At 39.2% G+C, this 23,781-nt stretch overlaps 1 protein-coding gene across 1 annotated transcript in view; it reads right to left on the reverse strand.

The window, feature by feature from the left end:
• The window catches only part of GASK1B (golgi associated kinase 1B), a 41,620-nt gene that overhangs the window by 12,170 nt on the left and 5,669 nt on the right, over positions 1-23,781 (reverse strand). The window contains exon 2 of the mRNA XM_075257524.1: positions 811-1,025. Within this exon, the coding sequence (XP_075113625.1) occupies positions 811-1,025 (215 nt within the window). The remainder of the gene's footprint in view (positions 1-810; positions 1,026-23,781) is intronic.

The raw sequence follows: 23,781 nt of genomic DNA on the forward strand, positions 1-23,781 counted from the left end.
GCCACAATGCAAGTAATACAGCACCTAAGGGCTAGTTCACATGGAGTTCTGCGTATACACATTCCATCACAGCTGTCGTGACAGAATGCCGGTGCAGTGCACTGGCATTCCGGCGCTGCATTCCGCTCCAGATTTGGCCCAAATGAATGGGCCAGAGCCTTGCGCCGTGGACGCTGTGGCTGATTCAGCCGTGGAATCTGTGGCAAGATAGGGCAGCTCACTTCTTTTTTCCGCTACTAGCTAGCGGAAAAAAAAAGAGAGCGGTTCCCATTGAAGTCAATGGGAGCAATTTTTGGCAGTGGATTTTGAGGCGAATTCCGCGTCAAAATCTGCTGCCAAAACATCCCGTGTGAACCTGCCCTAACCGTGGCACTAACTAACTGTGGCTACAGCAGTCACATGCCCTGTGCATGTAAACAGATGCTAAGAGGTTTAGAGAAGAAGCAAAGGCAGCGCTGGTTTCCTGGGGAATTTTTGGGATATTTTAGGCCATTTATAGGGACCTGCGATATGTCTAAGCTGCAAAAGGGAAAATTGTGATGCAGAAGAGATCAATGTATACAGAAGGGTAGTACAGGTTTCCACAATATATTTTATTTATGGCATACCAGAGGTTTATAGTCTTCTGTCAATTATAATTTAATTCCCAAGCCAAGATCTCAAAGACCATGACTTGGTAAATGTGTTTGTTTACATGTGGACATTTATGCAGTATTGTATACACGTCTGTAGTCTTCAGTATTTAGTACATAAGACATATACTGAAGTCTCAATTTGAAAACTTATTATAGTAACAATTTGTTCTCTTACTTGAAGAAGGAAGTCATAAAGTGCCATCTTGGACCACTCATGATGATGGATTTCTGGACAACCTAGATCGGCTTTAGGGACTTTTCCGTTCAGCCAACACTTTTGTGTAAGGATCTTTTGGTAACTTCCCCACTTGAGATTTATGGAAGATTGTGTAATGTTGTCTGTTGGAGATAAGGAGGAGTCCCACAAAATAACAGGACACGGAAGGATATCTGCAATACAAAGAACACACTGCATTTTAGTTTTTTGGCATATGAGCATGTGTAATAGGTCCTGCTCACAAATGTACTAAGATATTCCATCTGGGTTTTTTCTGCCCTGTTAATGGCAAAGATAGGGCAGCATGAAGTACAATAATTGACATCAAAATGAGGGAATCCTTAACAGACCCCTTTGTAAGTCAGTAGGGTCGCCATCTGAATTCAATATCTTCCATTACTCAGCCATGACAATGAGCAATGGTGGATTCATTCTAAAACTGAGCATAATCCTGATAGATCATATTAAAGAGGACCTGTCAATGACATACATCATTTCAAAAGCGTCGTCACCCCGATCATTTTGTTTATCCAAATCCATTTAGCCATTCCAAAAATATAAACCTTTTTAATGTTGATGCAAGGGAGTGTATATTATATTATCCAAACTGCAAGATATATAATACAGAGAGAACCCAATCCCCAGGAAAACCACAGTTACCGCCCACTTGGATAATAAACCCTAAGAAGGGTTATATCTTTTAAATGGATGAATAGATTTGGATAAACAAAACACCAAAATACACAGGGTGACATCTATGAGATGACTTATTTCTTTGGTATATCAGGCCTAGTGACGGGAACGCTATAAAAGAAGATTACTATGTTTTAAACTTCTGTGGCTACATAATAAGTGGCTGATCAGTGGGGGTTCAACTGAACAGGTGCCTGTGCCCCTCTATATGAGTGGTCATGCAAGTATGCTCCTGCTCAGTTCATCTCTATGGGCCTGAGTATAGCATTTGGCCGCCATGTCTTCAGTAATCCCATTAAGATGAAGCAGTATGGTGCTTGCTTGCCTGCTACTCCAGTCTTGGTAGGGCACATGGGACCCTCAGTGGGCTGCCCCGCTGAGCAGACAATCTACTATCCTGCACTCCAGATTATGCTATATTTTTCATAAAAATAGAAACCTGAAAGAATTGAAGAAAATGGCAGTGTGAATAGAGCCTAAGCCTTTTTATACTCCCAGCTGCTATATAACATGTTTCTTTAAACTTGGCCAGTAAATCAACCATATAATTTCCAGTTATTTCAATCTAATCTCAACATCTGTTAAATGTTGCAGTAAAATATGCCCTCATCACCCTTATACTGTTTAAGAAAGCAACTGAACCTTAAATTCCTTCAGAAAATATGTAATCACATAACTTTGTTGAGTGATATATTCAATGCATCACTTGTACACACAGACACTGTTATGGATCACCTGTGCTTGACACTATTCTATCATAGACTAACAGCTCCATATGACTATGCAATACATACTGTATGACATAAATCTGATTTTACACAGCCATAAAAATTACAATGCAACTCTGACTCTGTATGACTACAGGTTGAACTAAGTAGGATTCCTTAAAAAGCAGAGTTGTACAGTGTCTGAAAAATGTGGCAAAAATGCCATCTATAATCCGTTAAATTTATAAGGTTTTTTGTGTTTTTCAGTTTCAGTTGAAGTCAGTTACATACATATAGTTGACTAGAGATGAGCGAACACTATTCGAAACAACCGTTTCGAATAGCACGCTCCCATAGAAATGAATGGACGTAAGCAAAAGTCTGTGTGCCAGCCACTTCCATTCATTTCTATGGGAGCGTGCTATTCGAAACGGCTGTTTCGAATAGTGTTCGCTCATCTCTACAGTTGATGACCTTATAACTTGCAATGTACTATGCTGCTTTGAATACACAACAACATTGGCCTTGGAAGTTGATGACAAAGTAGAAAACAGATCTATATTGCACAACTGGATATCACAGACTTGTATTGTACTGAGTTACATGGAGCTTTTCGCCTGTTAAACACATTTATAAGTACACATGCATTTTATAGACAAAGTGCTCATTTGTCTGAAAAATGCACATGTAGCTTTAAAAAAAAAAAAAAAAAGATGTTTTTCAGAAACACATGCAATTTTTCTAGAAAAACAGATTTGTTTTTGTATGTGGTTTTCATAAGACCCAGTCTTAGTAATGTAATGACTTATCAAATAAAGAAAAATCCTTGTGTAACATAAGATTTTACTGTTAAGGCTGAATTCAAAATAGCATTAAAGTTTTGTGTTATTCTGATCCATCATTGATTCAGGAAAAAGTGTATAACCCCTTCCTGCCAATGCCATTTTCTGTTTTTGCATTATCATTTTATACTCCCTGTATACCAAGAGGCATACTTTATATTTTCACTGTTCACAGCGTTGTATGATGATTTAGTTTTTGCAGAACAAATTTTATATCTTTACGGTACCATTTAATATTATTTTTTTTTTGAGTTGCCATTTTCTGACACATGTAATTTGGGCTCCCTTAGGTTCCAGTGCACAGTAGCCATTGCTACCTCTACATCCCAAATACCTAGGTCCCTGTATAAGAATACTTTAGCACTGCAGAACACACTAACATTAATCTAAGATACAGCATCTTCATAACAACTGTATGCTTGGTTTAACACACCATGACCAAATCCTTCAGACTTGCAGATTCATGACCATTTTAGTTTCAGAAATATCCCACTTATTCCCTAGTGAATGGTTAATGAAAACCATAGAACCCACAGAATATAAACAAGTAAGATACAGTCCTATGAAAAAGTTTGGGCACCCCTATTAATCTTAATCATTTTTAGTTCTAAATATTTTGGTGTTTGCAGCAGCCATTTCAATTTGATATATCTAATAACTGATGGACACAGTAATATTTCAGGATTGAAATGAGGTTTATTGTACTAACAGAAAATGTGCAACATGCATTAAACCAAAATTTGACCGGTGCAAAAATATGGGCACCCTTATCATTTTATTGATTTGAATACTCCTAACTACTTTTTACTGACTTACTGAAGCACAAAATTGGTTTTGTAACCTCAGTGAGCTTTGAACTTCATAGCCAGATGTATCCAATCATAAGAAAAGGTATTTAAGATGGCCAATTGCAAGTTGATCTCCTATTTGAATCTCCTCTGAAGAGTGGCATCATGGGCTACTTAAAACAACCCTCAAATGATCTGAAAACAAAGATTGTTCAACATAGTTGTTCAGGGGAAGGATACAAAAAGTTGTCTCAGAGATTTAACCTGTCAGTTTCCACTGTGAGGAACATAGTAAGGAAATGGAAGACCACAGGGACAGTTCTTGTTAAGCCCAGAAGTGGCAGGCCAAGAAAAATATCAGAAAGGCAGAGAAGAAGAATGGTGAGAACAGTCAAGGACAATCCACAGACCACCTCCAAAGAGCTGCAGCATCATCTTGCTGCAGATGGTGTCACTGTGCATCGGTCAACTATACAGCGCACTTTGCACAAATAGAAGCTGTATGGGAGAGTGATGAGAAAGAAGCCGTTTCTGCACGTACGCCACAAATAGAGTTGCCTGAGGTATGAAAAAGCACATTTGGAGAAGGCAGCTTCATTTTGGAAACAAAAATTGAGTTGTTTGGTTATAAAAAAAGGCGTTATGCATGGCGTCCAAAAAGAAACAGCATTCCAAGAAAAACACATGCTACCCACTGTAAAATTTGGTGGAGGTTCCATCATGCTTTGGGGCTGTGTGGCCAATGCCGGCATCGGGAATCTTGTTAAAGTTGAGAGTCGCATGGATTCCACTCAGTATCAGCAGATTCTTGAGAATAATGTTCAAGAATCAGTGACGAAGTTGAAGTTACGCCGGGGATGGATATTTCAGCAAGACAATGATCCAAAACACCGCTCCAAATCCTCAGGCATTCATGCAGAGGAACAATTACAATGTTCTGGAATGGCCATCCCAGTCCCCAGACCTGAATATCATTGAACATCTGTGGGATGATTTGAAGCGGGCTGTCCATGCTCGGCGACCATCTAACTTAACTGAACTTGAATTGTTTGTCCAAAATACCTTTATCCAGGATCCAGGAACTGATTAAAAGCTACAGGAAGCGACTAGAGGCTGTTATCTTTGCAAAAGGAGGATCTACTAAATATTAATGTCACTTTTCTGTTGAGGTGCCCATACTTTTGCACCGGTCAAATTTTGGTTTAATGCATATTGCACATTTTCTGTTAGTACAATAAACCTCATTTCAATCCTGAAATATTACTGTGTCCATCAGTTATTAGATATATCAAACTGAAATGGCTGTTGCAAATACCAAAATATTTAGAACTAAAAATGATTAAGATTAATAGGGGTGCCCAAACTTTTTCATAGGACTGTATATGTTGCAGGCCTTTAGGCTGCCACTTTCCCTTTTCCCCTACTATTAGAAAGAACTACTGTGTTTCTCCGAAAATAAAACCTACCCTCAAAATAAGCCCACAAAGTCAACAGACCCTTCATGAAGGAGAGCAGACACCCCAAAAAGAATTGCAACCCAAAAGAAAGCAGAAATCCCTAAACATTGACTTTAAATGTGCTATCTGTACAAGATGGCCCTAGTGAGATAGTACACCACAACAATAAGGGATGTATACCGCTAGTGCTGGGCTCTCACACACAGATTGGATAGTCCAGCTGACATTACTCTGTTGTCACTGCTTCCGGTCACCAGGTGCAGCCAACTGCTACACTTGGCTGCACTGGAACGCTGATGCAATGACAATGGACCTGACAGTGACATGCCTTTGATCCGTGTGTGAAAGCCCATCCACCATTGGCATGGTTCATGGAAAAAAGTAAGGGTTGGTTCACACTAGCGCTTGTATTCCGTCCGCAAGGAGACCCCCCCCCCCTCCCCGGATGGAATGCAATCACAATTGCAAGCGATGCGGGCAGTGCGCGGCAAGTACATGGAGCCCATTATAGTCTATGGGCTCTGTGTGCTTAACTTGCATTAGCGTTGGTATTCCGTTCGGGGGGGGGGGGGGGGGTCTAGAGTGAACCAACCCTAAGACATCCGCTGAAAATAAGCTATAACTCATCTTTTGGAGCAAAAAAATAATAAAAGACCCTGTCGGAGAAACACAGTACTACCTAAAAATAATCTGACACCAGGACTTGCAACTCTAATTTGTGGTCTTTTTTGGAATTCATGTACATAAAACCTTGATTTTTTTTAACAAGGCTATTAAAAGTTTTATGGTGCACCATTGTTTTAGATCATAGGTACATTATTATTGTGGTATATTTTCACCTTCCCCATAAGCATGGCTGTTTAGCTCAGAATTATGTTGTTTCAATACACATTAGGAGTGAGATAAAGTATTTCTAGACACCTTTTGCAACTTCATATCTCAGTAAGAAGAAGCCTGGACAGGGTTGAATCCAACTCACTTGTCCCTGGATTTCCATCACTGAACTATCAGGGAGAAGCCACACTGATCCCATGTACATTAGATATTACAATACTTTTATCAGCTAGATAGACATTTCTCATTTACTACATCACAACCACATCATCACATCAAAGTATATGTAGAACATTTATGCTGCCCACATTTTAGGTAAAATGCAAGTCTGGTTAAAATAGACCTCTATGAAGAAATATTTAGGGCAGATATTCCATTTATATATAAAATTACAGCTTTCACATCCTTTAATTATATTGAATTGAATGGCCATATGGTTGTGGGATGAGTTACTTTGTAGTTTGCAGTCATTGGCAGTAAGCAAACGTGTTTCTATAATCCGGTATAAACCCTTTAAAAGCTCCTATGACTAGCAAGGGTTAAGGAAGGAAGTACCAGTACTTACTGTATGTACAGCATAATACTCAAAAACTACTATATTTTATACGACTAGCTAAATCCAGCTTTCCAACACACCCAGCCTAAGCTTCAATGTAAGCATGGCTGATAGCTAAAAATAAGATTTTACTGTGATGTGAAACGCATTCATGCCTTAGAGGCACTAGAAATATAAGGAAACAAATCATACTGGGAGTACATCATATTATTTCATTACATGATAACATAGGGCCCTCTTGAGTGTTTCTTAGAATGTCATACCACGTCCTATGACTTCCAAAAGCACAATTCAGAAAGCTCACAATGCCCACATTTAGCCAGGAGCTCTGCCAAATGTCATTGTCACTGTTCAGCTCTATCTGTAGCAGAAGCAATTGGATACAGCAGATCTAACAGAGAACCACAGAGTGGGACCCTAGCCAAAGTGCTTATTACAGAGAATGGAGAGGGAGACAGTCATTTTGTAGTCTGCGTAAGGGAAACCCAAGCAATTCGCTACATAAAACAACCTACTGACTCGCTAATGACCTTATTTGACTCTTGACATATTTTTACACTTCTATAGTATAGAGCAGAATAGTAATTTCCTTTTGCAGTTTGTCCAGTTATATAATCTGGATAAATTCTGGAAATATTCATACATGGATTAGTGATGCCATGACAGACCTCATACCCATAGTACAGTATAATAAATGCAGCTGAAAATAGTTAGGGAGAAGACAGTATGAGAGTAATGAAGGGGTTTCCATTCTTTTTTTTTCCAAAGGAAAGAAAAGATAAGATATCCCTTGGGTAGAGGGAGGTAGGAATAGGCTTAGGCTGCATTCACATGAATGTAGTACAGGACGGATGTGAAAAATGTACATTTTTTACGTCCATCTTGCATTCGAGGTAGGAAGGGTATGACTGTATGAAAATGGACAAAAATAGAACAACCCATATTTTGACAGTCATAATATCAGTCAGCACATTGATGAATTTTAATGGAGTCGTGTGACGGCTGTTAATAAGATGGTTGCCATGCTGCCGATTATGACGCATATGTGACTATAAGGTAGGGAACTCCTCATTTTATCATAACTCTTAGGATCAGGAGCATAGGACAAATTACTACTTTCCCAACAAAGACTTTAATGCTAAGCCAATGCAAGCTTGAGAGGTCATGGCAAGGTTCAGAGTCTCCACTATATCAGCAATCTTCAGAGCCGGGACATTTTTGCAATGTACATATGTACAGCTAAAAAGATATTCAGAATTATATTTTGCTATTCTATTGCAGTTGTTTCAACTGACAGGTTCAACAATGACGTTGCTGGATTTTGAGCTATTCTTAAACCTGTTACTTAACTATGATATTTTCTCTAACCATCTTAGTCTTGATCATTTACCAATGGATACTGCGACCATGAATGCAGGAACTTCTATACTATGGCACTTGTCAGAAACCCAGTCACCATTTCCTTATTTCCTTATTGTTGCCAGGCTATTATCTCATTTATGTAGTGTCCCTGTCTGATAAGATGTCCACAATATGGAAATCACGGCTGAGTTTCTGCCATGTCCCAGACTGCAGTAAGTTCCTGGAGTTATGGTCATATCCATTGGAAACTGATCAATACAAAAGAGTGTGAGGGACCCACTATCCCCTGGCCTGTGGATATCCTAATGGATATGTATCTGTAATAGTACAAACTCTTTAAGCCAGGTGTATATTTGAGATACACACAGCCCTAGGAGCACCACAGTTCTTTTTCTGAGCTCTCATGGAATCTCTTTCAACCCTGCCATAGTAAACCGAACTGGGAACAACAAAGACCAAAACTGTATTTCACTTTATGGCAGTTCAGTCATCAATTTATTTGAGCGTGAGTTATTGCTCAATGTGCCCTGAACTGTGAATATCATTACCCTAGGGCATTGTATTCCACAGTGTGGGTCACGCCCCCTTGTGGGGTTGTGTAAAATCTCTGGAGAGGGGGTCATAAGCCACTCACAGATATGCAGCACTCTGCATTCCTGATATGTCCACTGATAGACCAGGCAAACCGCATGACCCTCCATCAATAGCTATATCAGGACCATGGCATTGCACAGTATATGCCGCCCCCCTTACAGGTGCATATGAAAGTAGCTGAATCTCATGGTCCACCCATCTTCTTTCCGGCAAGAGCCAAGAATCCTGTGATGGCTTGCTTGCTCCCTTGTTTTGCCCTGCACTGTGAAGCTACTATACAGTGCTGACTTTGCAATGAATTTGAAATGCTGACAGTATCACCCACATTAATTATTACTGTAAACTTCTATTACTGTCCTGGCATAGGACATGAGGACAGGAGTATTGGAGACACAAAAACAAAAAAATAGGAGACAGGAGAACAGAGGCAGAATAGAGAAGAATAGGAGTCAAGAGAATAGAGTCAGAATACAGGAGAACAGAGGCTGAACACATCTAAAAAATACAGAACAGAGGCAGAATACAAGAGAACAAAGGCCAAACACAACTGATAATCATAAGAGAAGACAAATACAAGAAAATAGAGGCCAAATATAGCTGAAAAGTAAAATACAGGCAGAATACAGGAGATTAGAGACAGAATACAACTGGAAGACAGAATTGAGGCAGAATACATGTTGCAGGGATTTATTCTTGAATGGGACTACGTTTGGAGATGCCAAGCCAAAGCTTTGGCCAAAAGTGTTACCCAGCCTCAGAAAGCTATGTCACTGCATGGTGAGAAACAGCCCCCTGCCTACCTGGCTCATGGTCAATAATCCTTTACTATTTATTTGCTGGTATCCTACTTTTCAGAGATCAAAGTATTAATAAAACAGTTTTCGACTTTAGACTGACATAATCTTTATTCTGCAAACTGAGAGTCTTTCCAGGAAATCCCAAGCTGACAATAATAGCAAATTATATTTAATCTATCTGCATCAGCACTATATTAATGGAAGGCTTTAGGGTTCTGTGAAACAAAGAAACGTAAGCTGGAAATGAGGTAGTAGGCAAAGAAATGAGAATTGTTATAGACCGAAGGAACACGATCTAAAGAGGATCAATATTAGGGGATTTAATAGGGGAAATAAAAAAGCTGAGAAAAACATAGCAAAAACCCAATGAAAAATACTAGGGAAAAAAAGACAAGGTGTACAAGCTCTGGTGCAAAACACTCCCCAAAAACTGACCATGTGAAAGCAGTCTAAAGCTATATTCACACAACTGTAAAGAGAAACAACCTCGAGAAACCGACAAAATGGTCCATTTTTTTCACGGCTGTTTGGCATCTGTCCGGGACCAGTTTTCAAGTCTTTTCATAGACTTCAGACTATCAAAGAAATGGATATATGAATGTCCACATTGAAATCAAAGGCCCAGATTTATTATTATCAATATGAAGAGACACAGGAAACTTTGGTGCATCTAGTTTGGGCCAATACATTTTTTCAACTCACTAGACATGTGGAGTCTAGAAAAATAGTGTTTATCTTAAATACGACACAATGAGCCAAAAATGTGACAAAATTGTGTGGTAAAATTCTGAAACGTGATATTAACTCAAACTAGACAGCCTAAAGATACAAAAGATTTATCGTCCAGTCACTGTGATAAATCTGGCGAATTTACAGAGTGCCCATCTAGGTTTACACTGGCTAACTAATAGTATATCGGGGCCAATGTGTTTAGTGGTTTGATTTCAGCATCTGCCATTTATAACGGAGATCACAACATTTCATCATGGCGTTATTTTCCTTTCATCATATATAGAATTGTAATTGAGACTTGGCTTGTGTTTTGGCTGGTACTTATTACTGGCCACACACTTTTGTGGGTTACTTTACAGCTAGTACCACGTACCAGGCAGTATTCAATTTTGCGCGGTGAAAACAGCAGTAGCCTGGCCAGGCACATGACTGGAACTGTTGCTTATAGCTTCGCCCTAAGTAAACCTCTGTGTGAATGAGTTCTCCAAGAGCTACAGTCATTGGCAAAATGTGTTTCAATTAAGTACAATGGAAATACGGATTTTGAGAGACTTTTTTTACGTTAAAAGTTTTTATTAGAGTTTTATCATACGTAATCCAAAAAGAGAACAAATGGTGACAATTAAAAGGCTACAAATAAGAATAATCCATAGATGGGAAAAGAATCTGGGGGAGAGGACAAGGACATAACACGTTAGAATAGGGTGAAGAACAGAGGGAGACACAGCAGAGCAACACAGAACAGAATATACTATCAAGTATTAAGAAGGAGGGCTAGCGCCTCAGAAATAGGTCAAGCCAATGAGGCAACCAAAGGGGAGAAACATAGTGTTCACATGTTTACGGGGGCAAGGGAAAATAGGTATAGAAAAAAGCAGAGTGGGGGAGGGGATAGACAGGCATATGGGGTATGAGGAGAGAATCAGGAGTGGGAGAAGAAGAAGGATGTCTGGAAAGTGGCAGAGTAATAGAAGGTGTTCCAGGTAAGCTAGGTTTTCTGGGGACTTAAGTTCTGCAACCAGATCCTCTATACGTCTTATATATAGGAACACCTGAAGCCAGTCAGAGATAGTTGGAGGGGGAATTGATTTCCACAGTCTGTGTATGACAGACCTGGCCACGGAACTTTGCCCTTTTAATAAAGGCACACAAAGCCTGGCTACTGACAAATCTGTCCTTTATGGGGATGAGGACAATTACGAGGACATTACGTGGTGGTATAGGAGACATATTGAGCAGGTTAAACAGTAGTTTTGAAATGCTGCATAGTGAAGTTATAACTAATCCAGAAAAGAAAGAACATGCAGAAGAATGGAAAATTACACCCACAAAACTTCATGTACACACACGAAGAAGGCAATAAAATGGCACTTAATTACTATGTCTAAAAAGTCCCTTGCCAGTGAATTGGTACAAGGGCGCTTTTAATTTGCCACGTGCATAAAGATAATGAGACATTTACATTATACGGCATGTGGAGAACCAGTTACTGCTCCAAATCCATAAGCTATAAAGTAGATTGTATAAGTAACAAAACTAAATCGTGTTCTCAAGCTAAAACACATGACTGCCTGGCTGCAAGGCTTAAGACAGAATAAATTGCTGTTGTTTGTGTGGTATATATTAGATGTAGAGATGTCCTTCCACACAAACGCACACACATACATATGGTATAAGGTCATAAAGGGTACACATTAGTATGACATTAGATACCAAGGTCTGAGCATTATGTAGAATGATATCTAAAAAAATGTGCCGTATGTCTGCCACTATGAAAGTCATGTATTTACAGTGCTCAAAAATAACTAAGATACAATGACTAAACAGCAGCTCTAAGCCTAATCTATACTATGTGTGACAGTGTATTAAATTAATGTTATTAATGACAAACATTACTAGTAAGTCTTTGTTCACATCAAATTTTTATATATTTGGCATATACATACATTCTGATTATAATACAACATGTGAGTCAACGTGTCTATAGACTTTGGTTTGCGAAATACATGCATATGTATTCTGGTTTATATTGACATACTTTATTATCTGTATTACAAAAAAACATGTGCTATGCAGATGTTCTGCAATGGCAGATCTATGCAGCTGAAATGGACAAATTTTGGCAAAAGACCTGAGATATAACTGAAGAGCACATGACAAACCCATGACCCAAATGTGATGTGAACAATGCGCCTAAACTTGATAGGAATAGCAAAATACTGATGATGTTATCTCTGAATCTTTTCTACTTATTTACAATTAACCTAATAAAAATATGGACTAGATTTATTGAGATAGGTCAGTTTTATTAGTCTGCTACGCTGGGATTAGATACTAGGAGCTGGCTTAAGGTAAGTTCACACAGAGATTTTTGGTCAGGATTTTGAGGTCGTATCCGCCTGAAAATCCTGACCAAAAAGACGACTCCCATTGACTTCAATGGAAGCCGATCAGTTCTTTTTTCCGGGAGCCGTTTGTTCTGGCTCCCGGAAAAAGAAACAAGGTGCTCCTTCCTGACTAGGCCCATTCATTTAGGCCTAATCCGGAGTGAAGTGCACAACTGGATGACGGTGCAATGTCGGCTACCCCTATTTTGGACCAGAACCTGAGTAAAAAAAAACATGTGAACTTACCCTTAGTTTTCAGCTTTAGTTGATGCCAGTTTTCTGATGTCAATCGTTATAAATTAGTGGTGTCAGAGACCCAGCCCCAAATCTACCAACTCTCCACCTTGGTCTGCTCAATTTTTTTCCAAGTTATGTGAATGGTGGAAAACATGAAAAGTGGCACAGTTTTGTTATGTGAACGAAAACAGAATTCTGGGGCACGACTAATGGTAAATCTGCCGCATGTATACAAGAAAGCTCCTAATACAGAGCTAGCAGACATATCACTCCAAAAGTGACAGTCACCTGAGAACCGCAGAGCAAATAGTTACCCAGGTCACCCATATATAACCTCACACATAGCTTCAAAAAGTTTTGCTGGAATGCAGAACACACTTTATGCAATATGCTTGTCTTACTTTACTTTTCATTTTTTGCTGCTCAGTCTGTTTATTGCCACCAAAACGAGAACGGAACAAATTACCTTTCTTAGGGGCAAATCTGTTAATAACATTAGTGCAACAAAACAATTGTATCAGCAGGTAACAGACACATTTTTAGCCTGAGTCACCTTCCTGAGGAAACTGCTTACAGATAAGAGAATGCAGGAGCATTAGATACTTAACACGCAATGTGAACTCCGTCACTTCTTGTCTCTTGCTGGATAGTGGCCACACATATCATTATGTTGGAGATTGATTACAAGAAGCAGTGTACATGTAAGCACTTAACCACATATACATCAAATGTATTCAGGGAGCGCCATTTACATAAACGATGGCAAGTGTATACGAGACTAATATACATCAGTATTCTTCATATTCAGGAAACTTCAGTAAAAGATGGAGTAAATTTATCACGAATGAAAGAAGATCAGAAGTAATATATATAAGCCTTACAAATCTAATTCACATTTATACGCAAAATATATATATTATATTAATCATATATATTACAGAATATACGTGTATACATAAATTATATAAAAAAATATTTATATACACAGAATATACATGTATACATATATTATACATATATACATATAGATCGAATATACGTGTACACATATACTATATATACATAAATATATACTATATATATATATATATATATATATATATATATACAGCACAGACCAAAAGTTTGGACACACCTTCTCATTCAAAGAGTTTTCTGTATTTTCATGAGTATGAAAATTGTAGTTTCACACTGGCATCAAAACTATGAATTAACACATGTGGAATTATATACTTAACAAAAAAAGTGTGAATCAACTGAAAATATGTCTTATATTCTCAGTTCTTCAAAGTAGCCACCTTTTGCTTTGATTCCTATTTTGCACACTCTTGGCATTCTCTTGATGAGCTTCAAGAGGTAGTCACCGGAAATGGTTCTCACTTCACAGGTGTGCCCTGTCAGGTTTAATAAGTGGGATTTCTTTCCTTATAAATGGGGTTGGGACCATCACTTGTGTTGTGCAGAAGTCAGGTGGATACACAGCTGATAGTCCTACTGAATAGACTGTTAGAATTTGTATTATGGGAAGAAAAAAGCAGCTAAGTAAAGAAAAACGATTGGCCATCATTACTTTAAGAAATGAAGGTCAGTCAGTCCGAAAAATTGGGAAAACTTTGAAAGTGTCCCCAAGCGCAGTTGTAAAAATCATCAAGCACTACAAAGAAACTGGCTCACATGAGGACCGCCTCAAGAAAGGAAGACCAAGAGTCACCCCTGCTGTGGAGGATAAGTTCATCTGAGTCACCAGCCTCAGAAATCACAAGTTAACAGCAGCTCAGATTAGAGACCAGGTCAATGCCACACAGAGTAGATTCCTCCAATATATATATGCATATATATATATATATATATATATATATATACATATATATATACACACACACACACACACACACACGTATCTGGAGTCTAGAAATATCAGCCCCAGGTTTCTGACATATATGTGGTCCAGGGCGGATCTCGAGTAGGCCTCAGCCCAGGTGTAGATCCTTGGCTCATTACTGGGCCAGAAAAAGGCTGCAGATCCTGTATTCCACTGCAGTTCTACGAGGTGAAAGGAGGTGAACGGTTCTTGGTATATAACCCTAAGTCCGGTTAGAGAATATTGCTCTTGTTTTGTTTGTGTGGTTGGTAGTAAGCCACACGTATAGTTAGTTTATCAGTTCTGTTAGTTAGTTGGTCAGACAAGCAGGTTTTATATTTGCTTGAAGTTAAGGTTGTATTTTGTTTTGCTCTTTTTGTGCCTTAAGTGAAGGTTTATTTATTTTCCTGTTTTTTTTTTCTAAATAAACCAGTTTGCTGCATATTTTGTGTCCCTGTCTTGGTTAGGATAGGCCATTGATATTAGATCTGCAGTGGTCCCAGGAATTCTATACCGAGACAGCCCAGTTCTTGGTAATGTCTACATACCATGAGCCACTACTCACTTACCATACAAACTGTAGTGGCGAGTATAGGTACTACAGTCCTGCCCCAAAATTGTGGCTTGCGGTATAAGTCATCTGCAGGGGTCCCAGGTGATGGATCTGTGCAGATTTAATATTGTCTAATAGTGATGGTCTATTTTAAGCCATCAATACTAAAAATGGATAGGACACAACTTCAACCAGTGGGGTGTGAATAGTGACAGCAGTACTTGTAAGGGAACCTGTGACATAAAAAAATGAATTTTATAGACCCAAAGGAGCTAAGCAGATTGACAAATAATTTTGATGTTAAAGATTTAGTATAACCTTTCATTTAGAGTTGTGCTAAAAAGTTTACATACCCTGACAGATTTTTTTGTTTTTTTGGCGTTTTTTTCAATAAGTGATTGAAAGGGATTGTGTGCACAGTCATAGAGGGGGAGGTTGTCAGTCATTGATAGGACCACCTCCTTGACTTCTCAACAAAGAAACAGTAGAGATTTCAATAAATGAATGACAAGTTATACTGAATCTTTTCCACAAAGTAATATTTCCGTCTGCTGAACTCCTCCAGCTCTATAAACTGCGTACAGATAGATGAGCAGTTAAAGTAAAGTGTTTTACTTAATATGACGCTCCTTCATTGCTGTCTGCGTCCCTTTGCAGTTCGGTGCTTAGGTGTTGCCTATTGCAATAAGTGGACTTACACTCGGGACTGATCATGCATTCAGAAGTAGACACTCACACTTCACCACCTTCCATTTCAGCATGATACAGTTTTATTTTTTTGCTTTTCTCATTTCATCCTCCTCAAGCATCATGGCTTAGGTAAAACATCCATGTCTCCACCCTATAGCTAAACCCTGGCAGCACATTTTAATGTTCAGTATGGCGTTGAACTTGTGCTGCTCTCGCTTAACACTGAGCACTGTAGACTTTCTGTCCATACCATGTACTTCCAAGCAGCGCTGCATTCCACTTTAATCCCTGAGAACACAATGCACACAGTGGGTGGAGGCACGTCAAGTTGACTTTTCCCTTTACCCTTAGTGTATGGATTTTTCCAGGTGTATTTATTCAGCATATCTATAACTGTGATCAGTGACATTCTGATCTGCATTGCGGAAATCTCATTTTATTTAACAAATTCTTATATAATGTACTTGTATGTAATAAGCCACAATGTCAATAACTGGATTCATAATAAATCTTGAACATTGTTTCTTAACTTGCTGCTAATCCTTTACGTCACCATCTTAGAAACAAGTCTGTACATGGCAGTATTAGGGCTCTATATTTTACTCATGAAGACTATAAGATGAGAATGTATGATATCTGCCGTGAAGATGCTCCCCTAGATGAAATCTTGGGCAGGTTCGGTACTGCTCAGACAAAACTTAGCAGAGGTTCACATATAGAAAGTATTGTAGTTTGTGTCATTTACGGTATATGACTGAAGAAGTCATGTCAGCTCTATTGCTATGTCTGTTTCAGTAAATACGTAACTCGGTTCCGGCATAATTACAAACTGTCTTTCATCATTCCAGTATAAAGAAATAGAAGCCTCAATAATCAAACTATTTTTAGAATCCTGTATTGTAGAGTTTTTCAGTTTTTCCTAATGGAGATGTCTGAACAAGCTCATAACTAAGCATTATCATTATATCATTATCCTTGTATATCGGGTGTGTCCCTACAGCCTGACTCTGTCAGCACCCTATAGAAAGAAAATACTAATGCCTCGGTCACATCTGCGTTTGGTAATCCATTCAGGGAGTCTGCATGGGGACCCCCTGAACGGAATATCAAACGCATTGGCAAGCGGTGTGCAGTGGAAGCACACGGACTCCATAGACAGCTAGCCCACTGACTCAATCCTGTGCATTATCACAGGCCTATGTATGTGGCAATGAGCCCAGGTCAAAACTCAGGACAGGTCCTATACCGGTCCAATTTGCAGCCCAGGCCCACTAATTGAAGTGAATGAGTCTGCAGAGGCACAGATGGCACACTGATGTCATATATGTACCGTCCATGCAGTTTTACCACGGTTATGTGCATGTAGCCTTACTGTATACCTATCAATTTATTGAAACATTTCTGGGAAGAACAAGACAGGAAATACATTAAGAAATTCTTAAGTATAGATGCTCATAAACTGTTATATCAAGGCTCCAGAATTATAGATATTACTGAAAGAATTTACTATAATAGAAATCTCAGGAGGGTTGACTGGTCCTTTATAAAGGGAGTCTGTCAAGTCCAAAATGCCTCCCAAACCATAAGGCCTTATTCACAGTTTGGATATCACATATGTGTAGTTTCCACATTCATCTCAATGTGTTTATCCAGACGTCAATGCTTTTTTGGGGACCTTAGGCCTGCAAACAAAACAACCAAAGTACCTTATTATTTTCACTGATGCTGAAGCATCATGGATGGATCACATCACATATGTGCAAAGCAGATTAACCACAGACAGCATACAAGCAGGGTGGAGTGTTGTTTAGTGTTGAACGAATAGTATTCGAATCCTAGATTTGAATACTTCCGCTCCCATAGGAATGCATGGGAGCGGCTGATCGCGAAGGGGTTAAGCGCCGGCCGGTTTCAATGCATTCCTATGGGAGCGAGGTATTCGAAACTAGGATTTGAATACTATTCGCTCAACACTAGTGTTGTCCATTAATAGTACGGACCTTGCACGTTACAGATAACGGGGCCTTTAGTAAAAGCAGACACATACTTTTGTGGCCACAAAGTGATGAAACAATATAGAGATACCCTATGTTCACACTAGCATTGCCTTTCTGTTATTCTGGTCCATAACAACTGACTGTCGAACCACTGTAATATTGACTACAATGGGGTATTCTGGGTATCCGTTGTTTTAAAATTGAAACCAGCAGAGGAAAAAGTCTTCCATGCCGGAATTTTTTTGCTCGCCGATTTCTGGAGAACATTGCGAAGTAATCTCATACAGAGACTTTGGTGCAGATGGGAACTAAGCCATAATAGATTTTAATGGATATGCAAACCTGCTTGCAAGATTGTGGGCTGTAAATTGGTTTGCCAGATTTGCCAACACACAGTTTCGGCTATCTTTTGGAATCAGATCCCAATTTCTCACATTTGCTCATGATTGCCTTATCGGTTTGTGGCCGCAAAGATATGCCCCTACTGAAGGTCCCATCATGGCTATATATTTGGTTTGTGAGGCATTTTGAACCCGACAGACTCCCATTAAAGGGAATCTGTCACTGTCACCTGTGAAAATACCCCCAAACTATAGTAATCTGTAAATACAGTCAAGACTGTAGGACTCCAATTTCTAACTAAGGGCTCGTTCACATCTGCACCCGTACTCCGTTCTGCAGGTTTCCGTCTCCTGCTCAAAACTGGGCAGGAGACGGAAACCTGCCAGCATCTTTCAAACCCATCCATTTGAATGGGTTTGAAACGTCTCGGGCAGTGTGCGCCGTGAGCGTTTTATGCTCTCTGCAGTGAAACCGGGTTTTTTAAACTGGACACAGAGTCACACATGCAGTACTCTGTGTCCGGTTTTAAAAAATGGTTTCACCGTGGAGAGCATAAAACGCTCACCGGCACTCACGGCTGGACTCGGCATGACAGGTTTCCGTCTTCTGCATGCATGAAACCTGAGAACGGAGTGCCGAACGCTGGTGTGAACCCAGCGTAAACCAATTCAATGTAATATTGCAAAACACTAACAAATGCTCTTGAAAAACTGCAGTTCATAATACACTCATAAGACATATATAGGATATCTCTTTGTGACACAGTATTGTAAAACAATATTATCTTGAAAAACTAATTATCCTACATAATGACACACAGCCAGGAGGAATACTGAGAAAGAACAGTAGATTTATTGGCATCACTTCTGAATATGTCATGTTTTTTACACACATGCCACTGTAAGCCAAATGGAACACACATAATAAAGATGTCCTAGGAGTTTTTTCTGTTATATTGCTGACCTCAGGAGTCCAGGGGATCCCTCAGCAAGCACTGCATAGTTTGCCATAGTTAGAATTTGTGTCTATTAAGCTATTCACTGAACACTTTAGGGGAATATTAGAGGTAAAACATTTCTCTAAGCATCAAAAACATAGCTTTCAGAAAAACAAAACAGGATATCCCTTATAAATAGGCACTACTTTACCGGTGAGTATATGATGACGTTTTCACAGTAAGTGTATACAGACCATTAATGCTGTTTTAATACTCAATGGTATAGAAAGTAAAGAGTAAGTAAAATAAAGAAGGGTTGTTTATGTCCAGAACTAAGTAAAATGACTTATATCTTGGATATTTTATGATTTCACTAAAATAAATGTAGCAGAAACCTGATAATAAAGGTCAGTATGGGAGATGCTGAGTAGTAGTGGTCCTCTGGGAAGAAAGAAGCCATGATAATAAAAACATTCAGCTGTTACCATAGAGAAAAATCCTACACACAATAGTACAGAATAAACGTATGGTACAAAGTCATTGTGTCCCATGTCCTGTAATGGCTTCAATGACTGGAGGGTTTGTAGATATAGTAGCAATGACCAGTGCTGCTGTGATGCTGAAGATTAAACTGAGCATTGCTCTACACTTACACTGTTACCAGGGTCTAGTATGGCTCCCAACGTTTTATTTTATCAGTGATACTAAAATAGGGAACGTGTACCAGTCAGATACATGCTTTGGTTTGTTACCTATACAGTGGGACAAAAAAGTATTTAGTCAGTCACCAATAGTGCAAGTTCCACCACTTAAAAAGATGAGAGGCGTCTGTAATTTACATCATAGGTAGACCTCAACTATGAGAGACAAAATGAGAAAACAAATCCAGAAAATCACATTGTCTGATTTTGTAAGAATTTATTTGCAAATTATGGTGGAAAATAAGTATTTGGTCAGTAACAAAATTTCATCTCAATAATTTGTTATATATCCTTTGTTGGGAATGACAGAGGTCAAACGTTTTCTGTAAGTCTTCACAAGGTTGGCACACACTGTTGTTGGTGTGTTGGCCCATTCCTCCATGCAGATCTCCTCTAGAGCAGTGATGTTTTGGGGCTGTCACTTGGCAACATGGACTTTCAACTCCCTCCAAAGGTTTTCTATAGGGTTGAGATCTGGAGACTGGCTAGGCCACTCCAGGACCTTGAAATGCTTCTTACAAAGCCACTCCTTCGTTGCCTTGGCAGTTTGCTTTGGATCATTGTCATGTTGAAAGACCCAGCCACGTTTCATCTTCAATGCCCTTGCTGATGGAAGGAGGTTTGCACTCAAAATCTCACGATACATGGCCCCATTCATTCTTTCATGTACCCGGATCAGTCGTCCTGGCCCCTTCGCAGAGAAACAGCCCCAAAGCATGATGTTTCCACCCCCATGCTTTACAGTAGGTATGGTGTTTGATGGATGCAACTCAGTATTCTTTTTCCTCCAAACACGAAAAGTTGTGTTTCTACCAAACAGTTCCAGTTTGGTTTCATCAGACCATAGGACATTCTCCCAATACTCTTCTGGATCATCCAAATGCTCTCTCGCAAACTTCAGACAGGCACGGACATGTACTGGCTTAAGCAGTGGGACACATCTGGCACTGCAGGATCTGAGTCCCTGGCGGCGTAGTGTGTTACTGATGGTAGGCTTTGTAACATTGGTCCCAGCTCTCTGCAGTTCATTCACTAGGTCCTCCCGCGTGGTTCTGGGATTTTTGCTCACCGTTCTTGTGATCATTTTGACCCCACGGGGTGAGATTTTGCGTGGAGCCCCAGATCGAGGGAGATTATCAGTGGTCTTGTATGTCTTCCATCTTCTAATTATTGCTCCCACAGTTGATTTCTTCAATCCAAGCTGGTTGCCTATTGCAGATTCAGTCTTCCCAGCCTGGTGCAGAGCTACAATTTTGTTTCTGGTGTCCTTTGACAGCTCTTTGGTCTTCACCATAGTGGAGTTTGGAGTCTGATTGTTTGAGGGTGTGCACAGGTGTCTTTTTATACTGATAACAAGTTTAAACAGGTGCCATTACTACAGGTAATGAGTGGAGGAAAGAGGAGTCTCTTAAAGAAGAAGTTACAGGTCTGTGAGAGCCAGAAATCTTGATTGTTTGTAGGTGACCAAATACTTATTTTCCACCATAATTTGCAAATAAATTCTTACAAAAACAGACAATGTGATTTTCTGGATTTGTTTTATCATTTTGTCTCTCATAGTTGAGGTCTACCTATGATGTAAATTACAGACGCCTCTCATCTTTTTAAGTGGTGGAACTTGCACTATTGGTGACTGACTTTTGTATTGGTGAATACTTTTTTGCCCCACTGTACCTACCCCATCAAGGCTTCCTAGAAGGAAGAGCCATAAAGTTGTGTTGCGAATAATGACACAACAACTGGTTAGAGGTGGCACATTTTGAACAAAAAAAGCTCATTCCCTTTCAAAGCATCATGTTCATACTACTGTTATTAATGTCCATTGCTGTCATTTATCTTTGGATGACAGCAATAGGCATTAACTATGGCAGAGTAATGGACACAGACAAAACCTCGTCTGTCTGTGTCCTTTCCCATTGACTGTGACAGGACTCTTTGATCATTTGATGTTGGGTTCACACCAGCGCTTTTACTACGTTTGGCGAGTCCACTCCCTTCTCCGCATACAACGCAACGCTTTTCTCTCTTTTTGGGTGGAAACTTAGCAGAAACCACATGGACGCCATTATAGACCCCATTAACTGCTTTTTCGAGCGCAATAGGTTTCTGTTCAGGGGGTCCCCAAACAGACTCCCCAAATGGAAACCCTAACGCAGAAGTGAACCTAGCCTTACAGTTCCAAATTAGTTAAAAATAGTATACATTTTCAATACAGTGTACACAAGCAACTACTTTAATCATTCATGTAACGTATCTTCATCAACACAAATATGTAATAATAATACCATCATAGCTGAAGATTATACGTGTGTTCACATGTTTCACTAAATAGCTCGCAATAAATCACTGACAAGTAGTGTACCCAATAAAGTTTCTGCTCTTTCTTGTCGGGAGGTTATTCATATCTTTGTCTTTAGTCTTTCTCTAATGCTATAATGGATTTCTATATAGGGAGAATGAATTTTAGCTTCTCTTTTTTTCTTTTTTTTGTAAATAAAATTTTATTGGTTTTTCAATATAAAAACATACAGCAAATAAAACCGTAAACGGAAAAAATGTTAATCACGCAAGCGAGGTAATTATACAAAGATCAAGGAAGCGTCAGGATGATATACAAAAGGTAATGGACCATAAAATAAATAGGTCATGGAATGAAGAAGGAAGATATGCAGTTCAAGATGGAGAAGGTCATCCTTCAGGGGGTTCCCAGAGGTGAGCCCAGTTAGTATCCTTGGTAAAGGAGTACCAGAGCAGCTTTAGCTCTTCAATCCCTGACCATTTTTAAGATATCTGCTTTTTGTCAATGAATAGAAACCTTCTTGATAACATTTCAAGAAATGTATACAGTACCTGCAAAGTGTATGGGATTCTGGATAATACCATGCACACATTGCAGAGAAAAATCTGCAGCAGAAAATCTGTGTTTTGGAGAATCGCAGCATGTCAATTATACCTATGGAAGTGCTGGCGTTTTTCATATAGGTATAATAGAGGTAGAAAGTGCACAGAGGAAAACTCTGAAAATGCAATGTAATACATTTCCACTGGATTGTTTCTGCAGCAGTTTTTTTTTTTGGGGGGGGCCGCATCTCACGTGATGCCTTTGCCTTTTCGCAGATTTACCCTCTACAGACTTTCTGCCCCTAATATCCCTATACGAATAATTCCACAGGTACAAACAACATGCTGTGATTTTAAAAAACCCGGGCGTTTTTTAAAACGCAGCTTTTCCGCTGCAGATCTCCTTCTGCAATGTGTGGATGGGATTATCAAGAATTCCGTCCACTTTTTGGATACTGTAAAACGCAGTGTTTTTTTGCTGCAGCGTTATTACTCTTTTACAGATAGCAGTTCCTCAGATGGCTATACCTAACCTTTTCTATAGTATTAAGTGGCTAATTATGCACAGTTCATGCCAGATTCTCCTAATAACTTCATCTACCTGTAACAATACTGGATCACCTGCATCATGAATGCATGCCGCAAATCCTTTAATGCATAAACCAAAGCTTTGTCATATGCACCCCTTTCCATGTGAAAAAGATCCAGCTGATTCCAAGATGGTAGCTTTAACACACACACACTTTAACACACACACACACACACACACACACACACCACACCACACTTTTGGACCACTATATATATATATATATATATATATATATATATATATATATATATATATAACTGTATATATTATTTGCCACATTGTAAGAAGATGTGTCTCAGAATAGAAGTGAAGGAGGATTACATTACAGCCTTATCAGCCTTTTATGATTCATTCCAGTGGCCTTATACAACCACTACTCCAACTCACTGGGATGAAGGCATAGCATATAACACATGTTCCAAATTCCTT

The sequence above is a fragment of the Leptodactylus fuscus genome, chromosome 1 (assembly GCF_031893055.1).
Source record: "Leptodactylus fuscus isolate aLepFus1 chromosome 1, aLepFus1.hap2, whole genome shotgun sequence".
NCBI lineage: Eukaryota > Metazoa > Chordata > Amphibia > Anura > Leptodactylidae > Leptodactylus > Leptodactylus fuscus.